Genomic DNA, 21,385 nt, shown 5'->3' on the forward strand with positions numbered 1-21,385 from the left:
CAGTAATCTATTACTTTATCAATACCTCCAGCTCTACACCACAGTAATCTATTACTTTACCAGTACCTCCAGCTCTACACCGCAGTAATCTATTACTTTACCAGTACCTCCAGCTCTACACCACAGTAATCTATTACTTTACCAGTACCTCCAGCTCTACACCACAGTAATCTATTACTTTACCAGTACCTCCAGCTCTACACCGCAGTAATCTATTACTTTACCAGTACCTCCAGCTCTATACCGCAGTAATCTATTACTTTATCAATACCTCCAGCTCTACACCACAGTAATCTATTACTTTACCAGTACCTCCAGCTCTACACCACAGTAATCTATTACTTTACCAGTACCTCCAGCTCTACACCACAGTAATCTATTACTTTACCAGTACCTCCAGCTCTACACCACAGTAATCTGTTACTTTACCAGTACCTCCAGCTCTACACCACAGTAATCTATTACTTTACCAATACCTCCAGCTCTACACCACAGTAATCTATTACTTTACCAGTACCTCCAGCTCTACACCACAGTAATCTATTACTTTACCAATACCTCCAGCTCTACACCACAGTAATCTATTACTTTACCAATACCTCCAGCTCTACACCACAGTAATCTATTACTTTACCAATACCTCCAGCTCTACACTACAGTAATCTATTACTTTACCAGTACCTCCAGCTCTACACCGCAGTAATCTATTACTTTACCAGTACCTCCAGCTCTACACCACAGTAATCTATTACTTTACCAGTACCTCCAGCTCTACAGTAGCATGAAGCAGTTTGATCCTCAGACAGAAACTGACCTGTAGCTGTAGATCTAATCAATACGTCTATTAACATATTGATAACTGATCAATCACTTAACTGATCAGTGCTTCAGCACCAGAACTAGTTACATTATTGATCAGACTCAGAGCCAATAGGATCGATCAGACTCAGAGCCAATAGGATCGATCAGACTCAGAGCCAATAGGATCGATCAGACTCAGAGCCAATAGGATCGATCAGACTCAGAGCCAATAGGATCGATCAGACTCAGAGCCAATAGGATCGATCAGACTCAGAGCCAATAGGATCGATCAGATGACTCAGAGCCAATAGGATCGATCAGACTCAGAGCCAATAGGATCGATCAGACTCAGAGCCAATAGGATCGATCAGACTCAGAGCCAATAGGATCGATCAGATCACTCAGAGCCAATAGGATCGCAGTAAACCTCTGTCTGGTTGTTGTTGTTGTTGTTGTTGTTGTTTAGATGTCTGCAGTGGAAAGTATTTTCAATGAGGTTAACCCTAAATACAGATCTGTAGGAAACTTTAAATATAGAAAGAAAGAAGGAAAGAAATAAAAAAGAGTAGAACTGATCTATTGGTTAATAAACTGTGACGTTTCTCTTGAACGTCCCTAGCCCCGCCCCTCTGATGACGTCACTAATCCAGCCCTCATCCCAGAGAGAAGCCGAGAGGCTGAGAGGTCTCAGGTTTCCCACGGCACTTGAAGGCAGCGCCGCTCCGAGCAAACAAACAGACCGACAACAAAGCGACAAACCAACAAACTAACAAACCAACAAACTGACAAAGTGACAAACTGAGGCGACAACAGAGCAGAAGAAAACAAACAGACACCTGAACAAGATGAGCCTCAGCGGAGGGTTAGTGAGGCGGTTTCTAACACCGAGGAGTCTGCTGCTGCTGCTGCTGCTGCTGCTGGTTGTAGGGCGGTGTTCAGTCACAGGTCAGTTCACAGCTTTACATCATCTTTAAATCATCTCTAAATCAGCTTTAAATCAGCTTTAAATCATGTTTATATAGGTTATATGTGTGTTATAAATGATGAGTTGAGTAGTTTCTACCACCGTGGAGGTTAGTAAACTGCTGCTGCTGCTGCTGGTGGAGCCGTGTTGAGTCAGAGCTCAGCTGGTTTAATCCGCACAGACACAAGTTACTGTTAGTGTTGGTTAGTATATTAGTTAATATTAGTTAATGTTAATGTTAGTTAATATTAGTTAATGTTAATGTTAGTTAATATTAGTTAATGTGAGGACTCTGCTGCTGCTGGAGCCGTGTTGAGTCAGAGGTGAGTTGGTTTTAACCACAGTTTAATCCGCAGACACAGAGCTCAGACACCGCGATGACAAGGCTCAGAGATACAAGTTACTGTTAGTGTTGGTTAGTAGGCTATATTAGTTAATATTAGTTAATATTAATGTTAGTTAATGTTAGAGGTGAGTTGGTTTTAACCACAGTTTAATCCGCAGACACAGAGCTCAGACACCGCGATGACAAGGCTCAGAGATAGCCTACAAGTTAGACTACTGTTAGTGTTGGTTAATATTAGTTAATGTTAGTTAATGTTGTGTTATTAGGCTAAATGTTGAGAGTTAGGCTACTGTTAGTTAATGTTATAAGTGTTATTAGGCTGTTAGAATAACTGTTACAGTCATGTTAGTTAGGCTAGTCCGCACAATGACAAGGCTCAGAGTTACAAGTTAGTGTTAGTGTTGGTTAATGTTAATGTTATTATTAGGGTTACTTACTGTATTAGACTGTATTACTGCTACCTATGCTAAATGTTAGAGTTAGAAGTTAGTGTTAGTGTTAGTTAATGTTGTGTTATTAGGCTATTAGACTTAGTGTTAATGTTAGTTAGGGTTAAATTCAGAGTTACTGTTAGTTAGAGTTGTGTTGTGTTACTGTGTGAGTCTGTTGATGCCTCTGTGTGTGTGTGTGTGTGTGTGTGTGTGTGTGTGTGTGTGTGTGTGTGTGTGTGTGTGTCCTAAAGGTCTAAAGGTCTAGTCTGCTTCAATCCTCCTGAGCTTCATCTGGACCAGTTCTACTGTTTCTATCACTTCATCGTTTCTATCGTTTCTCTTCCATCTTGTGTTTTAGTTGAACTCAGAGTTTGACCAGAGGTTAAAGTGGTAACTGTTGTCACCTCGAGGTTAGAAACTGTTGTGTTGAGGACATGAGACGTTCAGCAGAGAGTCGGTTTAAACGGTCCTGTCAGGTTGTGTTGTTGTTGTGTTGTTGTGTGTTGATGACACCTGTGATGCTGTGCAGATGGAGAAGACAACGACACCATGTGTGTTGTCGTCTGCAGCCGCGGTGCAGCAGCTGCAGTCAGAGTCATGTGACATGTGGCCGTGATGTTGATGTTGATGTGTGTGTGTGTGTTAATGATGTGTGTGTGTGTGGTGGTTTCACACCTGTCGTCAGGTGATGTGTGTCGCGTGTCCTGAGTCATGTTGTGTAACGGCTCAGACTAATCCTGCAGCTCTTAATCCAGCACATAGACGTCCAGCCGTCAGCCGTCACCATGGAAACAGGAGTTTGTTTACACCTGACACCAACAAATGTTTTTTTTAATTCTCTTTTTTTTTTAAGTATATTTTTTGGCTTTTCATGCCTTTATTAGATAACAGTAACTAGCCACCGGTGTAGGCACCAAATGTGGGGGCTCCGGGCTAAATCTGATGTTTGTTAAGTCAATAAAACTAATTATTGAACAAACATTACTATTTCTGTGTGCACGTTTTTGTAATTATGGTGCGTTCCAGGCAACCCGTAACTCGTGTTTTTCCGACCTGTTCCTATGGTTACCCGTTAGAACGTACAGTCAAACTCGTAACTTCCCACCTGTGAACTCGTACTAGATCGATCTGCTCCCAGTTCCCAGTTCGTAACTCGTAACTTGCCTGGAACGCTACAAACTCGTAACTGGTGACTTGAAGTTGTGACTTACGGGTTAAAAAGCCTGGAACGCACCAATAGTCATGGTTATCGTAGTTGTTAGCTTAGCTGCTGCTGACAGCTAACAGCAGCAGCTAAGCTAACATCAGGACGTCAGCTGTTAAAACCCTCCCGTTGTGGGACACGACATGAAACTACTCCAGTTAGCTCAGTCATGTTGGAACTCAGATATCCGCTGGAGAAAAATGTATTTCATGGGCCGTTTATTGAGTTATTGTTTATTGACACTGCTAACGGCTAACAGCTAACGGTTAGCCCAGCTAACGTTAATCTAAAATGTAATGAATGGAGTGTCATGGCGACACCCAGCGTCGTTCTCTGGAAAGTGGTGGATACATGTTCCTCTGTGTATTTTACATCTATAACAACGGTTGGTTTGAAGTTCTGTTCATGTGTAGAGACTGAAGCACATTTAGAGAAAACCTCGCTGCAGAACTGGTCCCAGTCTCCAGGATTAAACCTCCAGATGTTCCACATCCTCCAGATCCCAGATCAGTTTCACAGTCTGAAGAATCAGAACAGTAGTGAAGTTTTGGAGATTCGGTTCTTTGGGAGATTTGTGAAGTGTTTTCCAGCTCTGAGGGTCTCTGTCTCGTCCCGTCTGTCCTCAAGAGAAACTCTGGAAAGGGACGAATTTGGAGATCATTATAGAAGTCTTAGTGGGGAATATTAAAGGGATAGTTCAACATTTTAGCAAACTGGCCCATTGCCATAATCCCTATAGTCATAGCAGTAGGTTCGTTACCTTTAATTGTCGGTGCAAGCTGTTTGTAGAACGGCGGAGCAGAGCCGTGAGCTGCTCAGAGCTACGCTACGGAGGCTCATTATGGGATTTCTTGGTTTCCCTCATCAAACTCATCAAATACACAATCCAACAACTCCACAACGCTCTGGTGGACAAGTTGTGAGCTGCACATTCACCACGCTATGAGATAATAACACAACGTTACCACACAGAGTTGTTTTAGAGGGAAATACAGAGACTGTTGATGAAAAACTGTCCCTGAAGGCAACGCGCATCAGCGGTTTTGCATGAATTTACCTCTAAAACAACTCTGTGTGGTAACGTTGTGTTATTATCTCATAGCGTGGTGAACTATTCCTTTAAAATCAGCCCTGATTTACTGAGATGACATCATAGAGTCAGAGACCAACAGGTCTGAAAGGTCTAAGCTCTAACCGGTCTGTGCTGGTGAATCTGGATTCAGATGAGGTGATTGGTATTGTATGTTTTTATGTGTTTTGGATCCTGGCTGCAAATCAGTTTCCCAACTGGGACAATAAAGATTTGAACTTTGAACTTTGATTTAAAGAACAAAACAAGTTATTTACAACCTGAACTGGTTCTTCTCCATGAAACATGTCACTTCTACCAGCCGAGCCGGACCGACTGGTCCACCGACCGGTCCACAGTCTTTACCATATACGTTCTCTATCGCCTAGGAGGACTTTGTCTTTACTCTCTAACTGTCAGACGAAATCACTCTGAGTAGCTGCACTGCAAAAACTCAACATCTTTCCAAGAATATTTGTCTTATTTCTTGTCAAAATGTCTCATTTCTAGTCAAAACGAATCTCTTTCCACTTAAAATAAGACTCGTCACCTAAAAATGAACTTGTTTTTAGATCATTTTCACTTGTTTCAAACTAATTTTCACTTGAAATAAGTAGAAAAATCTGCCAGTGAAAGCAGCAAGTCTTTTGTATTTGTAATAAGAAAGAAAAACTTGCTCCACTATCAGATTTTTCTACTTATTTCAAGTGAAAATCTGCTTGAAAGAAGTAAAAAGTGTCTAAAAACAAGCTGCTTTATAATGTGATGAGTCTTATTTTAAGTAGAATGAGATTAGTTTTGACTAGAAATGAGACAAATATTCTTGGTTAGATGTAGAGTTTTTGCAGTGTAGCCTAATGTGACAGACTCAGAGAGGAGGATCAGGGAAGCCACACAGTTTTTCCAACCGTGTTTGTGTGTGTGTGTGTGTGTGAAACCGCTGAATGGATTTTGAGTCAACATCAAGTCACCAGCACCCGGCCTTTTATAAATGTTTTTAAAGCTTTGCAAGTTAATAAAAGTGTTAAATTCATATCCAATGGAGGACCTACTGTTTGACACACCATCATGAGTTGGAAACACCTTCAGATTCCCTCAAGTGGCTTTTTGTAGCTAGATTCCCACTACAGCAGCAGTAGTAGTAGTTGTAGTAGTAGTAGTAGTAGTAGCAGTAGTAGTAGTAGGAGAAATCTCCTTCAGTCGAGTTTGTACTTGCATTATTATGTTGCCATAGCGACCGATGAGTCATGGTGAGTCATGTTGAGGCTGGTGAGAAGAACAGAGGAGTGACAGGTTTTATGGCTGTGACTGTTGAACCTGAGGCTTCATCCTGGGCTTCCTGGTTGGTCTTCCTGGTTGGTCTTCCTGGTTGGTCTTCCTGGTTGGTCTTCCTGGTTGGGCTTCCTGGTTGGTCTTCCTGGTTGGTCTTCCTGGTTGGGCTTCCTGGTTGGTCTGGTTGGTCTTCCTGGTTGGGCTTCCTGGTTGGTCTTCCTGGTTGGGCTTCCTGGTTGGTCTTCCTGGTTGGTCTTCCTGGTTGGTCTTCCTGGTTGGTCTTCCTGGTTGGTCTTCCTGGTTGGGCTTCCTGGTTGGTCTTCCTGGTTGGTCTTCCTGGTTGGTCTTCCTGGTTGGGCTTCCTGGTTGGGCTTCCTGGTTGGGCTTCCTGGTTGGTCTTCCTGGTTGGTCTTCCTGGTTGGGCTTCCTGGTTGGTCTGGTTGGTCTTCCTGGTTGGTCTTCCTGGTTGGTCTTCCTGGTTGGTCTTCCTGGTTGGGCTTCCTGGTTGGGCTTCCTGGTTGGGCTTCCTGGTTGGGCTTCCTGGTTGGGCTTCCTGGTTGGTCTTCCTGGTTGGGCTTCCTGGTTGGTCTTCCTGGTTGGGCTTCCTGGTTGGTCTTCCTGGTTGGGCTTCCTGGTTGGTCTTCCTGGTTGGTCTTCCTGGTTGGTCTTCCTGGTTGGTCTTCCTGGTTGGGCTTCCTGGTTGGTCTGGTTGGTCTTCCTGGTTGGTCTTCCTGGTTGGTCTTCCTGGTTGGTCTTCCTGGTTGGGCTTCCTGGTTGGGCTTCCTGGTTGGGCTTCCTGGTTGGTCTTCCTGGTTGGGCTTCCTGGTTGGTCTTCCTGGTTGGTCTTCCTGGTTGGTCTTCCTGGTTGGGCTTCCTGGTTGGTCTTCCTGGTTGGGCTTCCTGGTTGGTCTTCCTGGTTGGTCTTCCTGGTTGGTCTTCCTGGTTGGTCTTCCTGGTTGGGCTTCCTGGTTGGTCTGGTTGGTCTTCCTGGTTGGTCTTCCTGGTTGGGCTTCCTGGTTGGTCTGGTTGGTCTTCCTGGTTGGTCTTCCTGGTTGGGCTTCCTGGTTGGTCTGGTTGGTCTTCCTGGTTGGTCTTCCTGGTTGGTCTTCCTGGTTGGTCTTCCTGGTTGGGCTTCCTGGTTGGTCTGGTTGGTCTTCCTGGTTGGTCTTCCTGGTTGGTCTTCCTGGTTGGGCTTCCTGGTTGGTCTTCCTGGTTGGTCTTCCTGGTTGGGCTTCCTGGTTGGTCTTCCTGGTTGGTCTTCCTGGTTGGGCTTCCTGGTTGGTCTTCCTGGTTGGGCTTCCTGGTTGGTCTGGTTGGTCTTCCTGGTTGGTCTTCCTGGTTGGTCTTCCTGGTTGGTCTTCCTGGTTGGTCTTCCTGGTTGGTCTTCCTGGTTGGTCTGGTTGGGCTTCCTGGTTGGTCTTCCTGGTTGGTCTTCCTGGTTGGTCTGGTTGGTCTTCCTGGTTGGTCTTCCTGGTTGGTCTTCCTGGTTGGTCTGGTTGGGCTTCCTGGTTGGTCTTCCTGGTTGGGCTTCCTGGTTGGTCTTCCTGGTTGGTCTTCCTGGTTGGTCTTCCTGGTTGGGCTTCCTGGTTGGGCTTCCTGGTTGGTCTGGTTGGTCTTCCTGGTTGGTCTGGTTGGTCTTCCTGGTTGGGCTTCCTGGTTGGTCTTCCTGGTTGGTCTGGTTGGTCTGGTTGGTCTTCCTGGTTGGGCTTCCTGGTTGGTCTTCCTGGTTGGTCTTCCTGGTTGGGCTTCCTGGTTGGTCTGGTTGGTCTTCCTGGTTGGTCTGGTTGGTCTTCCTGGTTGGTCTTCCTGGTTGGGCTTCCTGGTTGGGCTTCCTGGTTGGGCTTCCTGGTTGGTCTTCCTGGTTGGTCTGGTTGGTCTGGTTGGTCTTCCTGGTTGGTCTTCCTGGTTGGTCTTCCTGGTTGGGCTTCCTGGTTGGTCTGGTTGGTCTTCCTGGTTGGTCTGGTTGGTCTTCCTGGTTGGGCTTCCTGGTTGGGCTTCCTGGTTGGTCTGGTTGGTCTTCCTGGTTGGTCTTCCTGGTTGGGCTTCCTGGTTGGTCTTCCTGGTTGGGCTTCCTGGTTGGTCTGGTTGGTCTTCCTGGTTGGTCTTCCTGGTTGGTCTGGTTGGGCTTCCTGGTTGGTCTTCCTGGTTGGGCTTCCTGGTTGGGCTTCCTGGTTGGTCTGGTTGGTCTTCCTGGTTGGTCTTCCTGGTTGGTCTTCCTGGTTGGGCTTCCTGGTTGGTCTTCCTGGTTGGGCTTCCTGGTTGGGCTTCCTGGTTGGTCTTCCTGGTTGGTCTGGTTGGTCTTCCTGGTTGGTCTTCCTGGTTGGTCTTCCTGGTTGGGCTTCCTGGTTGGGCTTCCTGGTTGGTCTTCCTGGTTGGTCTTCCTGGTTGGTCTTCCTGGTTGGTCTGGTTGGGCTTCCTGGTTGGTCTTCCTGGTTGGGCTTCCTGGTTGGGCTTCCTGGTTGGTCTGGTTGGTCTTCCTGGTTGGTCTTCCTGGTTGGGCTTCCTGGTTGGGCTTCCTGGTTGGTCTGGTTGGTCTTCCTGGTTGGTCTTCCTGGTTGGTCTTCCTGGTTGGTCTTCCTGGTTGGTCTTCCTGGTTGGTCTTCCTGTGGGCGGCAGAGCGGGTCGTTCACTAACCGGAAGGTCAGCGGTTCGATTCCCGGCTCCCCCTGTCTGTCTGCATGTCGAAGTGTCCTTGGGCAAGACACTGAACCCACACCCTGACACCCTGTGTGAATGTGTGTGAATGATTAGTCAGCGAGCACTGCTGTATGAATGTGTGTGAAAGGGTGAATGTGACCATTACAGTGTAAAGCGCTTTGAGTGGTCCGAGTGACTAGAAAAGCGCTTTATAAGTGCAAGTGTATAGGTAGTGTTAGCCTGCCTCCACCTGAAGTCGCTAATTAGCTTAGCTCAAACGCTGTCTGAGGCAGGCTAACACTACCTATACACTTCCAGTGTTTGAGCTAAGCTAATTAGCGACTTTAGGTTGGAGGCAGGCTAACACTACCTATACACTTCCAAAGCCTGTTTGTGAGCAGTGCTGTATGAATGTGTGTGAAAGGGTGAATGCGACCATTACATTGTAAAGCGTAAAGCTTTGAGTGGTCCGACTGACTAGAAAAGCGCTTTATAAGTGCAAGTCCATTTACCATTTACCATTCCTGGTTTTCCAGACTCTGACCCGGGATCAATCAATCAATTTGTTTATTTCAGGCATGTCAATTTAAATCATCATCATCATCATCATCACACTTCATCTTAGTTCAAGTAGCTAATACAACACACATGGCTGAAAGGGAAAGAGGGAGAAGCTGCAGCTGATCTAGTCCCGCCCCCGTCAGTGAGTCAGCTCCCTCAGACCGAAGACTAATCTCTCTGTGTTTTAATGACGGTGCAGTCGACCCCTTCACCTCCTGTAATTATTTAACAAACTTACACTCAGAAACATTAACGTGAGTTTACGGCGGTTTTCTAATCTACTGAACTGAACTGAACTGAACTCATCTCCAGCTCTTCAAAGTTTGTTTTATCAAGTTTATGAGTCGGAGTGAAAGGGAAAGACTGTTTTTCTTCTTTCACTCATGTTCAAAATGATTTAGAGCTGCAACATTTAATCGATTAATCCATTAATCCTCAACTATTCTGATAATCTAATAATCAGTTTGAGTCGTTTTTATAAAGAAAAAAAGTCCAAATTCTCTGATTTCAGCTTCTTCAATGTGAATCTTTCTGGTTTCTTTGTTCCTTTATGACAATAAACTGAGTCTCTCTTTGGTTTGTGGACAAAACAAGACATTTGAGGACGATGTCGTCTGGTGGTTTGAGAAACACTGAATGATGTTTTTAGACATTTTATTGACCAAACAACTAATAGATTAATGGTTTAAATAATCAACAGATTAATGGATAATGGAGATAATCGTTAGTTGCAGCTCTAGACTGATTCACTGACCCAGGAAGGATTCTCAGTTTATTTGAAGCTTCTGGAGAAAGTTGGAGTTTCTTTATTCCAGAAACATGGAGTGACTCTGGTCTTCTCTGGTTTCCTATTTCTTTTTATTTATTCATTTATTTCCTCTGGTTTCCTAGGCGACTACTGTGAAGTGAATCTGTTTCCTCTGGTTTCCTAGGCGACTACTGTGAAGTGAATCTGTTTCCTCTGGTTTCCTAGGCGACTACTGTGAAGTGAATCTGTTTCCTCTGGTTTCCTAGGCGACTACTGTGAAGTGAATCTCTGCCACAACGGAGGAACGTGTGTGACCGGAGTTGGAGACGATCCCTTCATCTGCATCTGTGTGGACGGCTTCGCTGGAGACACCTGTAACCTCACTGACTCAGGTACACACACACACACACACACACACTTGTAACCTCACTGACTCAGGTACAAACCTAACCCTAACCCTTTAAACACACAGTCTGAGCTCATGTGTGGTTTTGTTTCGTGTCTTGCCTCACTCCCGAGTCCATGACCAGCAGATAGACACCATCCTTTCCACTGTGCGTGCAGTAACAAGGGAGATAGAGCCGCTAACACTACCCATACACTTCCAGCGTTTGAGCTAAGCTAATTAGCGACTTTAGGTGGAGGCAGGCTAACACTACCCATACACTTCCAGCGTTTGAGCTAAGCTAATTAGCGACTTTAGGTGGAGGCAGGCTAACACTACCCATACACTTCCAGTGTTTGAGCTAAGCTAATTAGCGACTTTAGGTGGAGGCAGGCTAACGCTACCTATTCACTTCCAGCGTTTGAGCTAAGCTAATTAGCAACTTTAGGTGGAGGCAGGCTAACGCTACCTATACACTTCCAGTGTTTGAGCTAAGCTAATTAGCGACTTTAGGTTGGAGGCAGGCTAACGCTACCTATACACTTCCAGTGTTTGAGCTAAGCTAATTAGCGACTTTAGGTAGGAGGCAGGCTAACGCTACCTATACACTTCCAGTGTTTGAGCTAAGCTAATTAGCGACTTTAGCTGGTGGCAGGCTAACACTACCCATACACTTCCAGTGTTTGAGCTAAGCTAATTAGCGACTTTAGCTGGAGGCAGGCTAACAATACACTTCCAGTGTTTGAGCTAAGCTAATTAGCGACTTTAGGTTGGAGGCAGGCTAACACTACCTATACACTTCCAGTGTTTGAGCTAAGCTAATTAGCAACTTTAGGTAGGAGGCAGGCTAACGCTACCTATACACTTCCAGTGTTTGAGCTAAGCTAATTAGCGACTTTAGCTGGTGGCAGGCTAACACTACCCATACACTTCCAGTGTTTGAGCTAAGCTAATTAGCGACTTTAGCTGGTGGCAGGCTAACACTACCCATACACTTCCAGTGTTTGAGCTAAGCTAATTAGCGACTTTAGGTTGGAGGCAGGCTAACACTACCTATACACTTCCAGTGTTTGAGCTAAGCTAATTAGCGACTTTAGGTAGGAGGCAGGCTAACACTACCTATACACTTCCAGTGTTTGAGCTAAGCTAATTAGCGACTTTAGCTGGTGGCAGGCTAACACTACCCATACACTTCCAGTGTTTGAGCTAAGCTAATTAGCGACTTTAGCTGGTGGCAGGCTAACACTACCCATACACTTCCAGTGTTTGAGCTAAGCTAATTAGCGACTTTAGCTGGTGGCAGGCTAACACTACCCATACACTTCCAGTGTTTGAGCTAAGCTAATTAGCAACTTTAGCTGGTGGCAGGCTAACACTACCCATACACTTCCAGTGTTTGAGCTAAGCTAATTAGCGACTTTAGCTGGTGGCAGGCTAACACTACCCATACACTTCCAGTGTTTGAGCTAAGCTAATTAGCGACTTTAGGTGGAGGCACGGAAAGATAAAAAATGTTGGCGTATCCCTTTAATGAAACGTGTGTGTGTGTGTGTGTGTGTGTGTGTGTGTGTGTGTGTGTGTGTGTCCAGGTCCGTGCAGCCCCAACCCGTGTCAGAACGACGGCGAGTGTGATGTCATCACTCAGACCAGAAGAGGAGACGTGTTCAGCGAGTTCGTCTGCCGATGTCAGCCGAGCTACGAGGGACCGCACTGCAGCATCAGTAGGTTACTGGCTTCTGATTGGCTCTTAGCTCTCTGGCTGCTGATTGGCCCTTAGCTCTGCCTTCTGATTGGCTCTACCGCACTGCAGCATCAGTAGGTTACTGCCTTCTGATTGGCCCTTAGCTCTCTGGCTGCTGATTGGCTCTACTGCACTGCAGCATCAGTAGGTTACTGCCTTCTGATTGGCTCTACCGCACTGCAGCATCAGTAGGTTACTGCCTTCTGATTGGCTCTTAGCTCTCTGCCTTCTGATTGGCTCTACTGCACTGCAGCATCAGTAGGTTACTGCCTTCTGATTGGCCCTTAGCTCTGCCTTCTGATTGGCTCTACCGCACTGCAGCATCAGTAGGTTACTGCCTTCTGATTGGCCCTTAGCTCTGGCTGCTGATTGGCCCTTAGCTCTGCCTTCTGATTGGCTCTTAGCTCTGCCTTCTGATTGGCTCTACCGCACTGCAGCATCAGTAGGTTACTGCCTTCTGATTGGCTCTACCGCACTGCAGCATCAGTAGGTTACTGGCTTCTGATTGGCCCTTAGCTCTGCCTTCTGATTGGCCCTACCGCACTGCAGCATCAGTAGGTTACTGCCTTCTGATTGGCCCTTAGCTCTGCCTTCTGATTGGCCCTACCGCACTGCAGCATCAGTAGGTTACTGCCTTCTGATTGGCCCTTAGCTCTGGCTTCTGATTGGCCCTTAGCTCTGCCTTCTGATTGGCTCTACCGCACTGCAGCATCAGTAGGTTACTGCCTTCTGATTGGCTCTTAGCTCTGCCTTCTGATTGGCTCTACCGCACTGCAGCATCAGTAGGTTACTGGCTTCTGATTGGCCCTTAGCTCTGGCTGCTGATTGGCCCTACCGCACTGCAGCATCAGTAGGTTACTGCCTTCTGATTGGCCCTTAGCTCTGGCTTCTGATTGGCCCTTAGCTCTGCCTTCTGATAGGTTGTGTGTAATCACGTGGTACAGGAACAGACGTCAGAGTCACTGGCAAAAACTTTAACTGCAGTTTTCTCAGGTTTTAGAACGGAGAGAGAGAGTAGGAGATCGTAATTCAAATGGCCACATCTAGAAAACCATCAAATGTAGCTATGACTCTGACTAGTATCATTTTAAAGCTTATTTTCTAATCTTTCCATTGATACCAACATCTCAACTTTGAAATTTGGGTCACTGTGACTCATTTTGATGGATCGGGTCACATGTATATTATTATTAGTGTTGATATGAAACATTGATCATCATTAAAACACACAACAACTCAGAGTAACAGTAAAGTAACACAAAGACTCTGAGCCTGTGGAGCAGCTCAGCAGCTCAGAGAGAAGACTCATTCAGCTCTAAGACACGTTACCTCTCTGGCTTCTGATTGGCTCTTACCTCTAAAGACTCATTCAGCTCTAAGACACGTTACCTCTCTGGCTTCTGATTGGCTCTTACCTCTAAAGACTCATTCAGCTCTAAGACACGTTACCTCTCTGGCTTCTGATTGGCTCTTACCTCTAAAGACTCATTCAGCTCTAAGACACGTTACCTCTCTGGCTTCTGATTGGCTCTGACCTCTAAAGGCTCATTCAGCTCTAAAGACACGTTACCTCTCTGCCTTCTGATTGGCTCTTACCTCTAAAGACTCATTCAGCTCTAAAGACACGTTACCTCTCTGCCTTCTGATTGGCTCTTACCTCTAAAGGCCCATTCAGCTCTAAGACACGTTACCTCTCTGGCTTCTGATTGGCTCTGACCTCTAAAGGCTCATTCAGCTCTAAAGACACGTTACCTCTCTGCCTTCTGATTGGCTCTTACCTCTAAAGACTCATTCAGCTCTAAAGACACGTTACCTCTCTGCCTTCTGATTGGCTCTTACCTCTAAAGGCCCATTCAGCTCTAAGACACGTTACCTCTCTGGCTTCTGATTGGCTCTTACCTCTAAAGACTCATTCAGCTCTAAGACACGTTACCTCTCTGGCTTCTGATTGGCTCTGACCTCTAAAGACTCATTCAGCTCTAAGACACGTTACCTCTCTGGCTTCTGATTGGCTCTTACCTCTAAAGACTCATTCAGCTCTAAGACACGTTACCTCTCTGGCTTCTGATTGGCTCTTACCTCTAAAGACTCATTCAGCTCTAAGACACGTTACCTCTCTGGCTTCTGATTGGCTCTTACCTCTAAAGGCTCATTCAGCTCTAAGACACGTTACCTCTCTGGCTTCTGATTGGCTCTTACCTCTAAAGGCTCATTCAGCTCTAAAGACACGTTACCTCTCTGGCTTCTGATTGGCTCTTACCTCTAAAGGCTCATTCAGCTCTAAAGACACGTTACCTCTCTGGCTTCTGATTGGCTCTTACCTCTAAAGACTCATTCAGCTCTAAGACACGTTACCTCTCTGGCTTCTGATTGGCTCTGACCTCTAAAGGCTCATTCAGCTCTAAGACACGTTACCTCTCTGGCTTCTGATTGGCTCTGACCTCTAAAGGCTCATTCAGCTCTAAAGACACGTTACCTCTCTGGCTTCTGATTGGCTCTGACCTCTAAAGACTCTTTATGCTCTTTATGGCCGAGGCTCTTTAGCATTCAGACGCCTTCACACATCCAACTCTCAGTCTGTTTGTCTTCAGGCTGAACTACACCACCAGACTACACAACTACACCACCAGACTACACAAATAGCCTACAGAAGCTTGTGTGAACTATTTCAACTATTCTGATAATCTAATAATCAGTTTGAGTCCAGATTCTCTGATTGCAGCTTCTTCAATGTGAATATTTCTGGTTTCTTTGTTCCTTTATGACAATAAACTGAGTCTCTCTTTGGTTTGTGGACAAAACAAGACATTTGAGGACGATGTCGTCTGGTGGTTTGAGAAACACTGAACGATGTTTTTAGACATTTTATTGACCAAACAACTAATGGATTATTTGTTTATAATCAATAAATAATGAAAATAGTCGTCAGTTTCAGTCCTAGTTGTGAGTAGAAGTATATAAAGTTAATGAGAAGTGAGTGAATAGAGCGTTATGTAGTATAATAATCATGTCGTCATTGAACTCCTCTGGTGTGAGACTGAGCTGTGGTGTGTGTGTGACAGGAAAACACACTGACGAGGAAGACGGAGTTATAGAGTTAAAGTTTTAAATTATAACAATTCTTCATCTTGTGTGAATCAGCAGCTGCAGTCTGAAGAGTTAGTTAAGACGTCGTCCACTCCCACTCATGTCACATGGTCTGGTGTGGAGCTGCAGCCTCATCTATATTAGACACATAGATATGTTTAAGCAATATATCACAACAACAGGCCGTGGTCTATGCTCATTCTACCACTCTAAGGGGCTAAAGGCTAATGCTAAGCTAACAGTGGTCTATGCTCATTCTACCACTCTAAGGGGCTAAAGGCTAATGCTAAGCTAACAGTGGTCCCTGCTCATTCTACCACTCTAAGGGGCTAAAGGCTAATGCTAAGCTAACAGTGGTCTAGTCTCATTCTACCACTCTAAGGGGCTAAAGGCTAATGCTAAGCTAACAGTGGTCTATGCTCATTCTACCACTCTAAGGGGCTAAAGGCTAATGCTAAGCTAACAGTGGTCTAGTCTCATTCTACCACTCTAAGGGGCTAAAGGCTAATGCTAAGCTAACAGTGGTCTCTGCTCATTCTACCACTCTAAGGGGCTAAAGGCTAATGCTAAGTAGAGTTGAGCCGGATACTCGGCTAAAACGAGTATCCGGTACGGATAAAGCACTTTTGCCGAGTACGAGTATTATACGAGTAATACGAGTCAATATCTGTGCTCGGAAAAAAAAAAAAAGATTGAATGAAAATCCTCATTGGGTAGCTGACTGTGTCTGCGTTCTGTGATAGGCTACAGCCCCTCCCCTACACACATGCAGGTGTGTTGCTGTGTCCCGCTCTGATCACTCACACACAGAACAGCTGACAGCTCTGTCTCTCTCTGTCTCTCCCTCAATTACTCAGGTTCGCCGGTCTTTACCCTTAACGTTCAGCTTTAGCTTTGTTATTAGGCCTCAGTCACTTACTTATGAACCAGTAGAGTTCTGGTAAACGTGGGTTCGTTCGGACGTGGTGCCGACTCGCGTTGCGTCTCTGCCTGTCGGAGATTTTTTTTTTTTTTTCCACACATGCTCTCCCTCCCTCCGCCGTTCGTCGGAGTTTTTTTTTTTTTTTAAACCGTCAGCTGGCTCTAACCAGTTCACGCACTGAGTGTCTGACACTTTCTTGCTGTAGCCTATTTCTTAAAAAAAATAGTAGTGGTATAAATAATAGGCCTATTACAAATTAAGCTACACACACACACACACACACACACACACTCTCTCTCTTTCTCTCCTCTCCCTCTCTCTCTCCCCCCTCCTCTCTCTCTCATGATCAGTGATACAGAATAATGAGTGATACACAGAGTAGCTGACATTCAGCTGTCTCTGTCTCTCTCTTACTCACACACACACACACACACCTGGTGTGGAAATAAAATAAAGTTAAAAATCACACTGATCATTAAAAAAAAAATTAAAGTAAAAAAAAGAAAGTTATGTTGAGTATGAAAACTCTTGTTCATTACATTTTACTTAATAATTGCAACCACATGTGTTGTATTCATTGTTGCAAAACTTGTTGTGTAAATGAATAGTTTGTTTGCTATCATGATCAAAACCATTGATCTGAAGCTCAATGCTGATGCTGTCCTGTAAACAGTTTTCTAATCAGTAATAAATATAACAATTTCTGATCAACCCATATCAATTGCATGCTTAAAATAACATACCGGTTAAAGCCTCGCCCATTTCAAGACAACCCGACCCACTTCTGGGTTAAACCCCGCCCACTTCCGGTTTAGGCCCCGCCCACTCCGAGTACAGATACAGATACAGATAATTCATATGGTTAACAGATACAGATACAGAAACAGATAATGCTGTACTCGCTCATCCCTAATGCTAAGCTAACAGTGGTCCCTGCTCATTCTACCACTCTAAGGGGCTAAAGGCTAATGCTAAGCTAACAGTGGTCCATGCTCATTCTACCACTCTAAGGGGCTAAAGGCTAATGCTAAGCTAACAGTGGTCTCTGCTCATTCTACCACTCTAAGGGGCTAAAGGCTAATGCTAAGCTAACAGTGGTCTAGTCTCATTCTACCACTCTAAGGGGCTAAAGGCTAATGCTAAGCTAACAGTGGTCTATGCTCATTCTACCACTCTAAGGGGCTAAAGGCTAATGCTAAGCTAACAGTGGTCTCTGCTCATTCTACCACTCTAAGGGGCTAAAGGCTAATGCTAAGCTAACAGTGGTCTCTGCTCATTCTACCACTCTAAGGGGCTAAAGGCTAATGCTAAGCTAACAGTGGTCTAGTCTCATTCTACCACTCTAAGGGGCTAAAGGCTAATGCTAAGCTAACAGTGGTCTCTGCTCATTCTACCACTCTAAGGGGCTAAAGGCTAATGCTAAGCTAACAGTGGTCTCTGCTCATTCTACCACTCTAAGGGGCTAAAGGCTAATGCTAAGCTAACAGTGGTCTCTGCTCATTCTACCACTCTAAGGGGCTAAAGGCTAATGCTAAGCTAACAGTGGTCTCTGCTCATTCTACCACTCTAAGGGGCTAAAGGCTAATGCTAAGCTAACAGTGGTCTCTGCTCATTCTACCACTCTAAGGGGCTAAAGGCTAATGCTAAGCTAACAGTGGTCTCTGCTCATTCTACCACTCTAAGGGGCTAAAGGCTAATGCTAAGCTAACAGTGGTCTAGTCTCATTCTACCACTCTAAGGGGCTAAAGGCTAATGCTAAGCTAACAGTGGTCTAGTCTCATTCTACCACTCTAAGGGGCTAAAGGCTAATGCTAAGCTAACAGTGGTCTAGTCTCATTCTACCACTCTAAGGGGCTAAAGGCTAATGCTAAGCTAACAGTGGTCTAGTCTCATTCTACCACTCTAAGGGGCTAAAGGCTAATGCTAAGCTAACAGTGGTCTCTGCTCATTCTACCACTCTAAGGGGCTAAAGGCTAATGCTAAGCTAACAGTGGTCTAGTCTCATTCTACCACTCTAAGGGGCTAAAGGCTAATGCTAAGCTAACAGTGGTCTAGTCTCATTCTACCACTCTAAGGGGCTAAAGGCTAATGCTAAGCTAACAGTGGTCTCTGCTCATTCTACCACTCTAAGGGGCTAAAGGCTAATGCTAAGCTAACAGTGGTCTCTGCTCATTCTACCACTCTAAGGGGCTAAAGGCTAATGCTAAGCTAACAGTGGTCTCTGCTCATTCTACCACTCTAAGGGGCTAAAGGCTAATGCTAAGCTAACAGTGGTCTCTGCTCATTCTACCACTCTAAGGGGCTAAAGGCTAATGCTAAGCTAACAGTGGTCTCTGCTCATTCTACCACTCTAAGGGGCTAAAGGCTAATGCTAAGCTAACAGTGGTCTCTGCTCATTCTACCACTCTAAGGGGCTAAAGGCTAATGCTAAGCTAACAGTGGTCTAGTCTCATTCTACCACTCTAAGGGGCTAAAGGCTAATGCTAAGCTAACAGTGGTCTAGTCTCATTCTACCACTCTAAGGGCCTAAAGGCTAATGCTAAGCTAACAGTGGTCTAGTCTCATTCTACCACTCTAAGGGGCTAAAGGCTAATGCTAAGCTAACAGTGGTCTAGTCTCATTCTACCACTCTAAGGGGCTAAAGGCTAATGCTAAGCTAACAGTGGTCTAGTCTCATTCTACCACTCTAAGGGGCTAAAGGCTAATGCTAAGCTAACAGTGGTCTAGTCTCATTCTACCACTCTAAGGGGCTAAAGGCTAATGCTAAGCTAACAGTGGTCTAGTCTCATTCTACCACTCTAAGGGGCTAAAGGCTAATGCTAAGCTAACAGTGGTCTAGTCTCATTCTACCACTCTAAGGGGCTAAAGGCTAATGCTAAGCTAACAGTGGTCTAGTCTCATTCTACCACTCTAAGGGGCTAAAGGCTAATGCTAAGCTAACAGTGGTCTCTGCTCATTCTACCACTCTAAGGGGCTAAAGGCTAATGCTAAGCTAACAGTGGTCTCTGCTCATTCTACCACTCTAAGGGGCTAAAGGCTAATGCTAAGCTAACAGTGGTCTAGTCTCATTCTACCACTCTAAGGGGCTAAAGGCTAATGCTAAGCTAACAGTGGTCTAGTCTCATTCTACCACTCTAAGGGGCTAAAGGCTAATGCTAAGCTAACAGTGGTCTCTGCTCATTCTACCACTCTAAGGGGCTAAAGGCTAATGCTAAGCTAACAGTGGTCTAGTCTCATTCTACCACTCTAAGGGGCTAAAGGCTAATGCTAAGCTAACAGTGGTCTAGTCTCATTCTACCACTCTAAGGGGCTAAAGGCTAATGCTAAGCTAACAGTGGTCTAGTCTCATTCTACCACTCTAAGGGGCTAAAGGCTAATGCTAAGCTAACAGTGGTCTAGTCTCATTCTACCACTCTAAGGGGCTAAAGGCTAATGCTAAGCTAACAGTGGTCTAGTCTCATTCTACCACTCTAAGGGGCTAAAGGCTAATGCTAAGCTAACAGTGGTCTCTGCTCATTCTACCACTCTAAGGGCTAAAGGCTAATGCTAAGCTAACAGTGGTCTAGTCTCATTCTACCACTCTAAGGGGCTAAAGGCTAATGCTAAGCTAACAGTGGTCTCTGCTCATTCTACCACTCTAAGGGGCTAAAGGCTAATGCTAAGCTAACAGTGGTCTCTGCTCATTCTACCACTCTAAGGGGCTAAAGGCTAATGCTAAGCTAACAGTGGTCTAGTCTCATTCTACCACTCTAAGGGGCTAAAGGCTAATGCTAAGCTAACAGTGGTCTAGTCTCATTCTACCACTCTAAGGGGCTAAAGGCTAATGCTAAGCTAACAGTGGTCTCTGCTCATTCTACCACTCTAAGGGGCTAAAGGCTAATGCTAAGCTAACAGTGGTCTAGTCTCATTCTACCACTCTAAGGGGCTAAAGGCTAATGCTAAGCTAACAGTGGTCTAGTCTCATTCTACCACTCTAAGGGGCTAAAGGCTAATGCTAAGCTAACAGTGGTCTAGTCTCATTCTACCACTCTAAGGGGCTAAAGGCTAATGCTAAGCTAACAGTGGTCTAGTCTCATTCTACCACTCTAAGGGGCTAAAGGCTAATGCTAAGCTAACAGTGGTCTAGTCTCATTCTACCACTCTAAGGGGCTAAAGGCTAATGCTAAGCTAACAGTGGTCTAGTCTCATTCTACCACTCTAAGGGGCTAAAGGCTAATGCTAGTTGTAGTTGTTCCCCCTTAGAGTGGTAGAATGAGCAGAGACCACAGACTGGAGTGATATATTGCTTTTATAAAACGGTTACCAATAATGACAATATGAAAGAGGACATGTAGTTTTCTTCAACCAGAATAAAAAGCTGTTCCCAGCTGTCCAGACGTTAGCTCCAAGTAGCTCTGTCACTGCTCAGTCCCCTCTACCATTGTTAACCCTCTGGAGGTCAAAGTTCACCTTCAACATGTCAATTCAATCAGATTGCTGGATTTCACCTTTCCGTTTTATAAATCATATATATTAGACACATAGATATATATCATATATATTAGACATACAGTATTTAGCCCTGATGGTGTTTGAAGAGGGCAACAGGACCAGAGCACCAGACGCTGGTTCATGTGTCAACAGAGCTACATGTGGTTGGATCACAGCAGAAATCCTCTTAGTGTTAACGGGAATAAGAGTTAAACTGAGTTAAACTGAGTTAAACTGAATTAAACTGAGTTAAACTGAATTAAACTGAGTTAAACTGAATTAAACTGAGTTAAACTGAATTAAACTGAATTAAACTGAGTTAAACTGAATTAAACTGAATTAAACTGAGTTAAACTGAATTAAACTGAATTAAACTGAGTTAAACTGAGTTAAACTGAGCCATGTGGCCACGTGGCGTTACGTCAACAAAGTCTGTTTCTGACGCTGAGAGAGACTGGAACTGGACTAAATAAAAAACTACTTCTCATTCATCACATGTATTAGTTTTATTGATACCAACTGATTCAGTCCAGTGCTTCAGTTTTATATCGTTACTTTATATAAATAATCTTACAATATAATTAGAACAATGCCTCAAAATGTATTTCTGTAATTTCCACTACTCCATTTATTTAACTTTTAAAGTCCAACATTTAGTCAGGTTCTCCTCTCACCATAACCCCTATAGTCACAGCAGTAGGTTCATCTCCTTTAATTATCGGTGCATGTTGTTGTGAGATGGGCGGG

General features: G+C 44.8%; 1 protein-coding gene across 2 annotated transcripts in view; it reads left to right on the plus strand.

Annotated features, from left to right (window-relative positions):
* The first annotated feature begins 1,493 nt into the window (after positions 1–1,493).
* The window catches only part of LOC146989357 (lactadherin-like), a 39,717-nt gene continuing 19,825 nt past the window's right edge, over positions 1,494–21,385 (plus strand). The window contains exons 1-3 of one of the 2 annotated variants that reach the window (XM_085804626.1): positions 1,494–1,746; positions 10,300–10,425; positions 12,008–12,139. In XM_085804626.1, coding sequence (XP_085660752.1) covers positions 1,647–1,746; positions 10,300–10,425; positions 12,008–12,139 — 358 coding nt within the window. In that variant the 5' untranslated portion in view covers positions 1,494–1,646. The remainder of the gene's footprint in view (positions 1,747–10,299; positions 10,426–12,007; positions 12,140–21,385) is intronic. The other variant, XM_085804621.1, reaches the window with a different exon arrangement.

Source organism: Trachurus japonicus, chromosome 3 (assembly GCF_045865225.1).
Source record: "Trachurus japonicus isolate A0001 chromosome 3, Traja_1.0".
Classification (NCBI taxonomy): domain Eukaryota; kingdom Metazoa; phylum Chordata; class Actinopteri; order Carangiformes; family Carangidae; genus Trachurus; species Trachurus japonicus.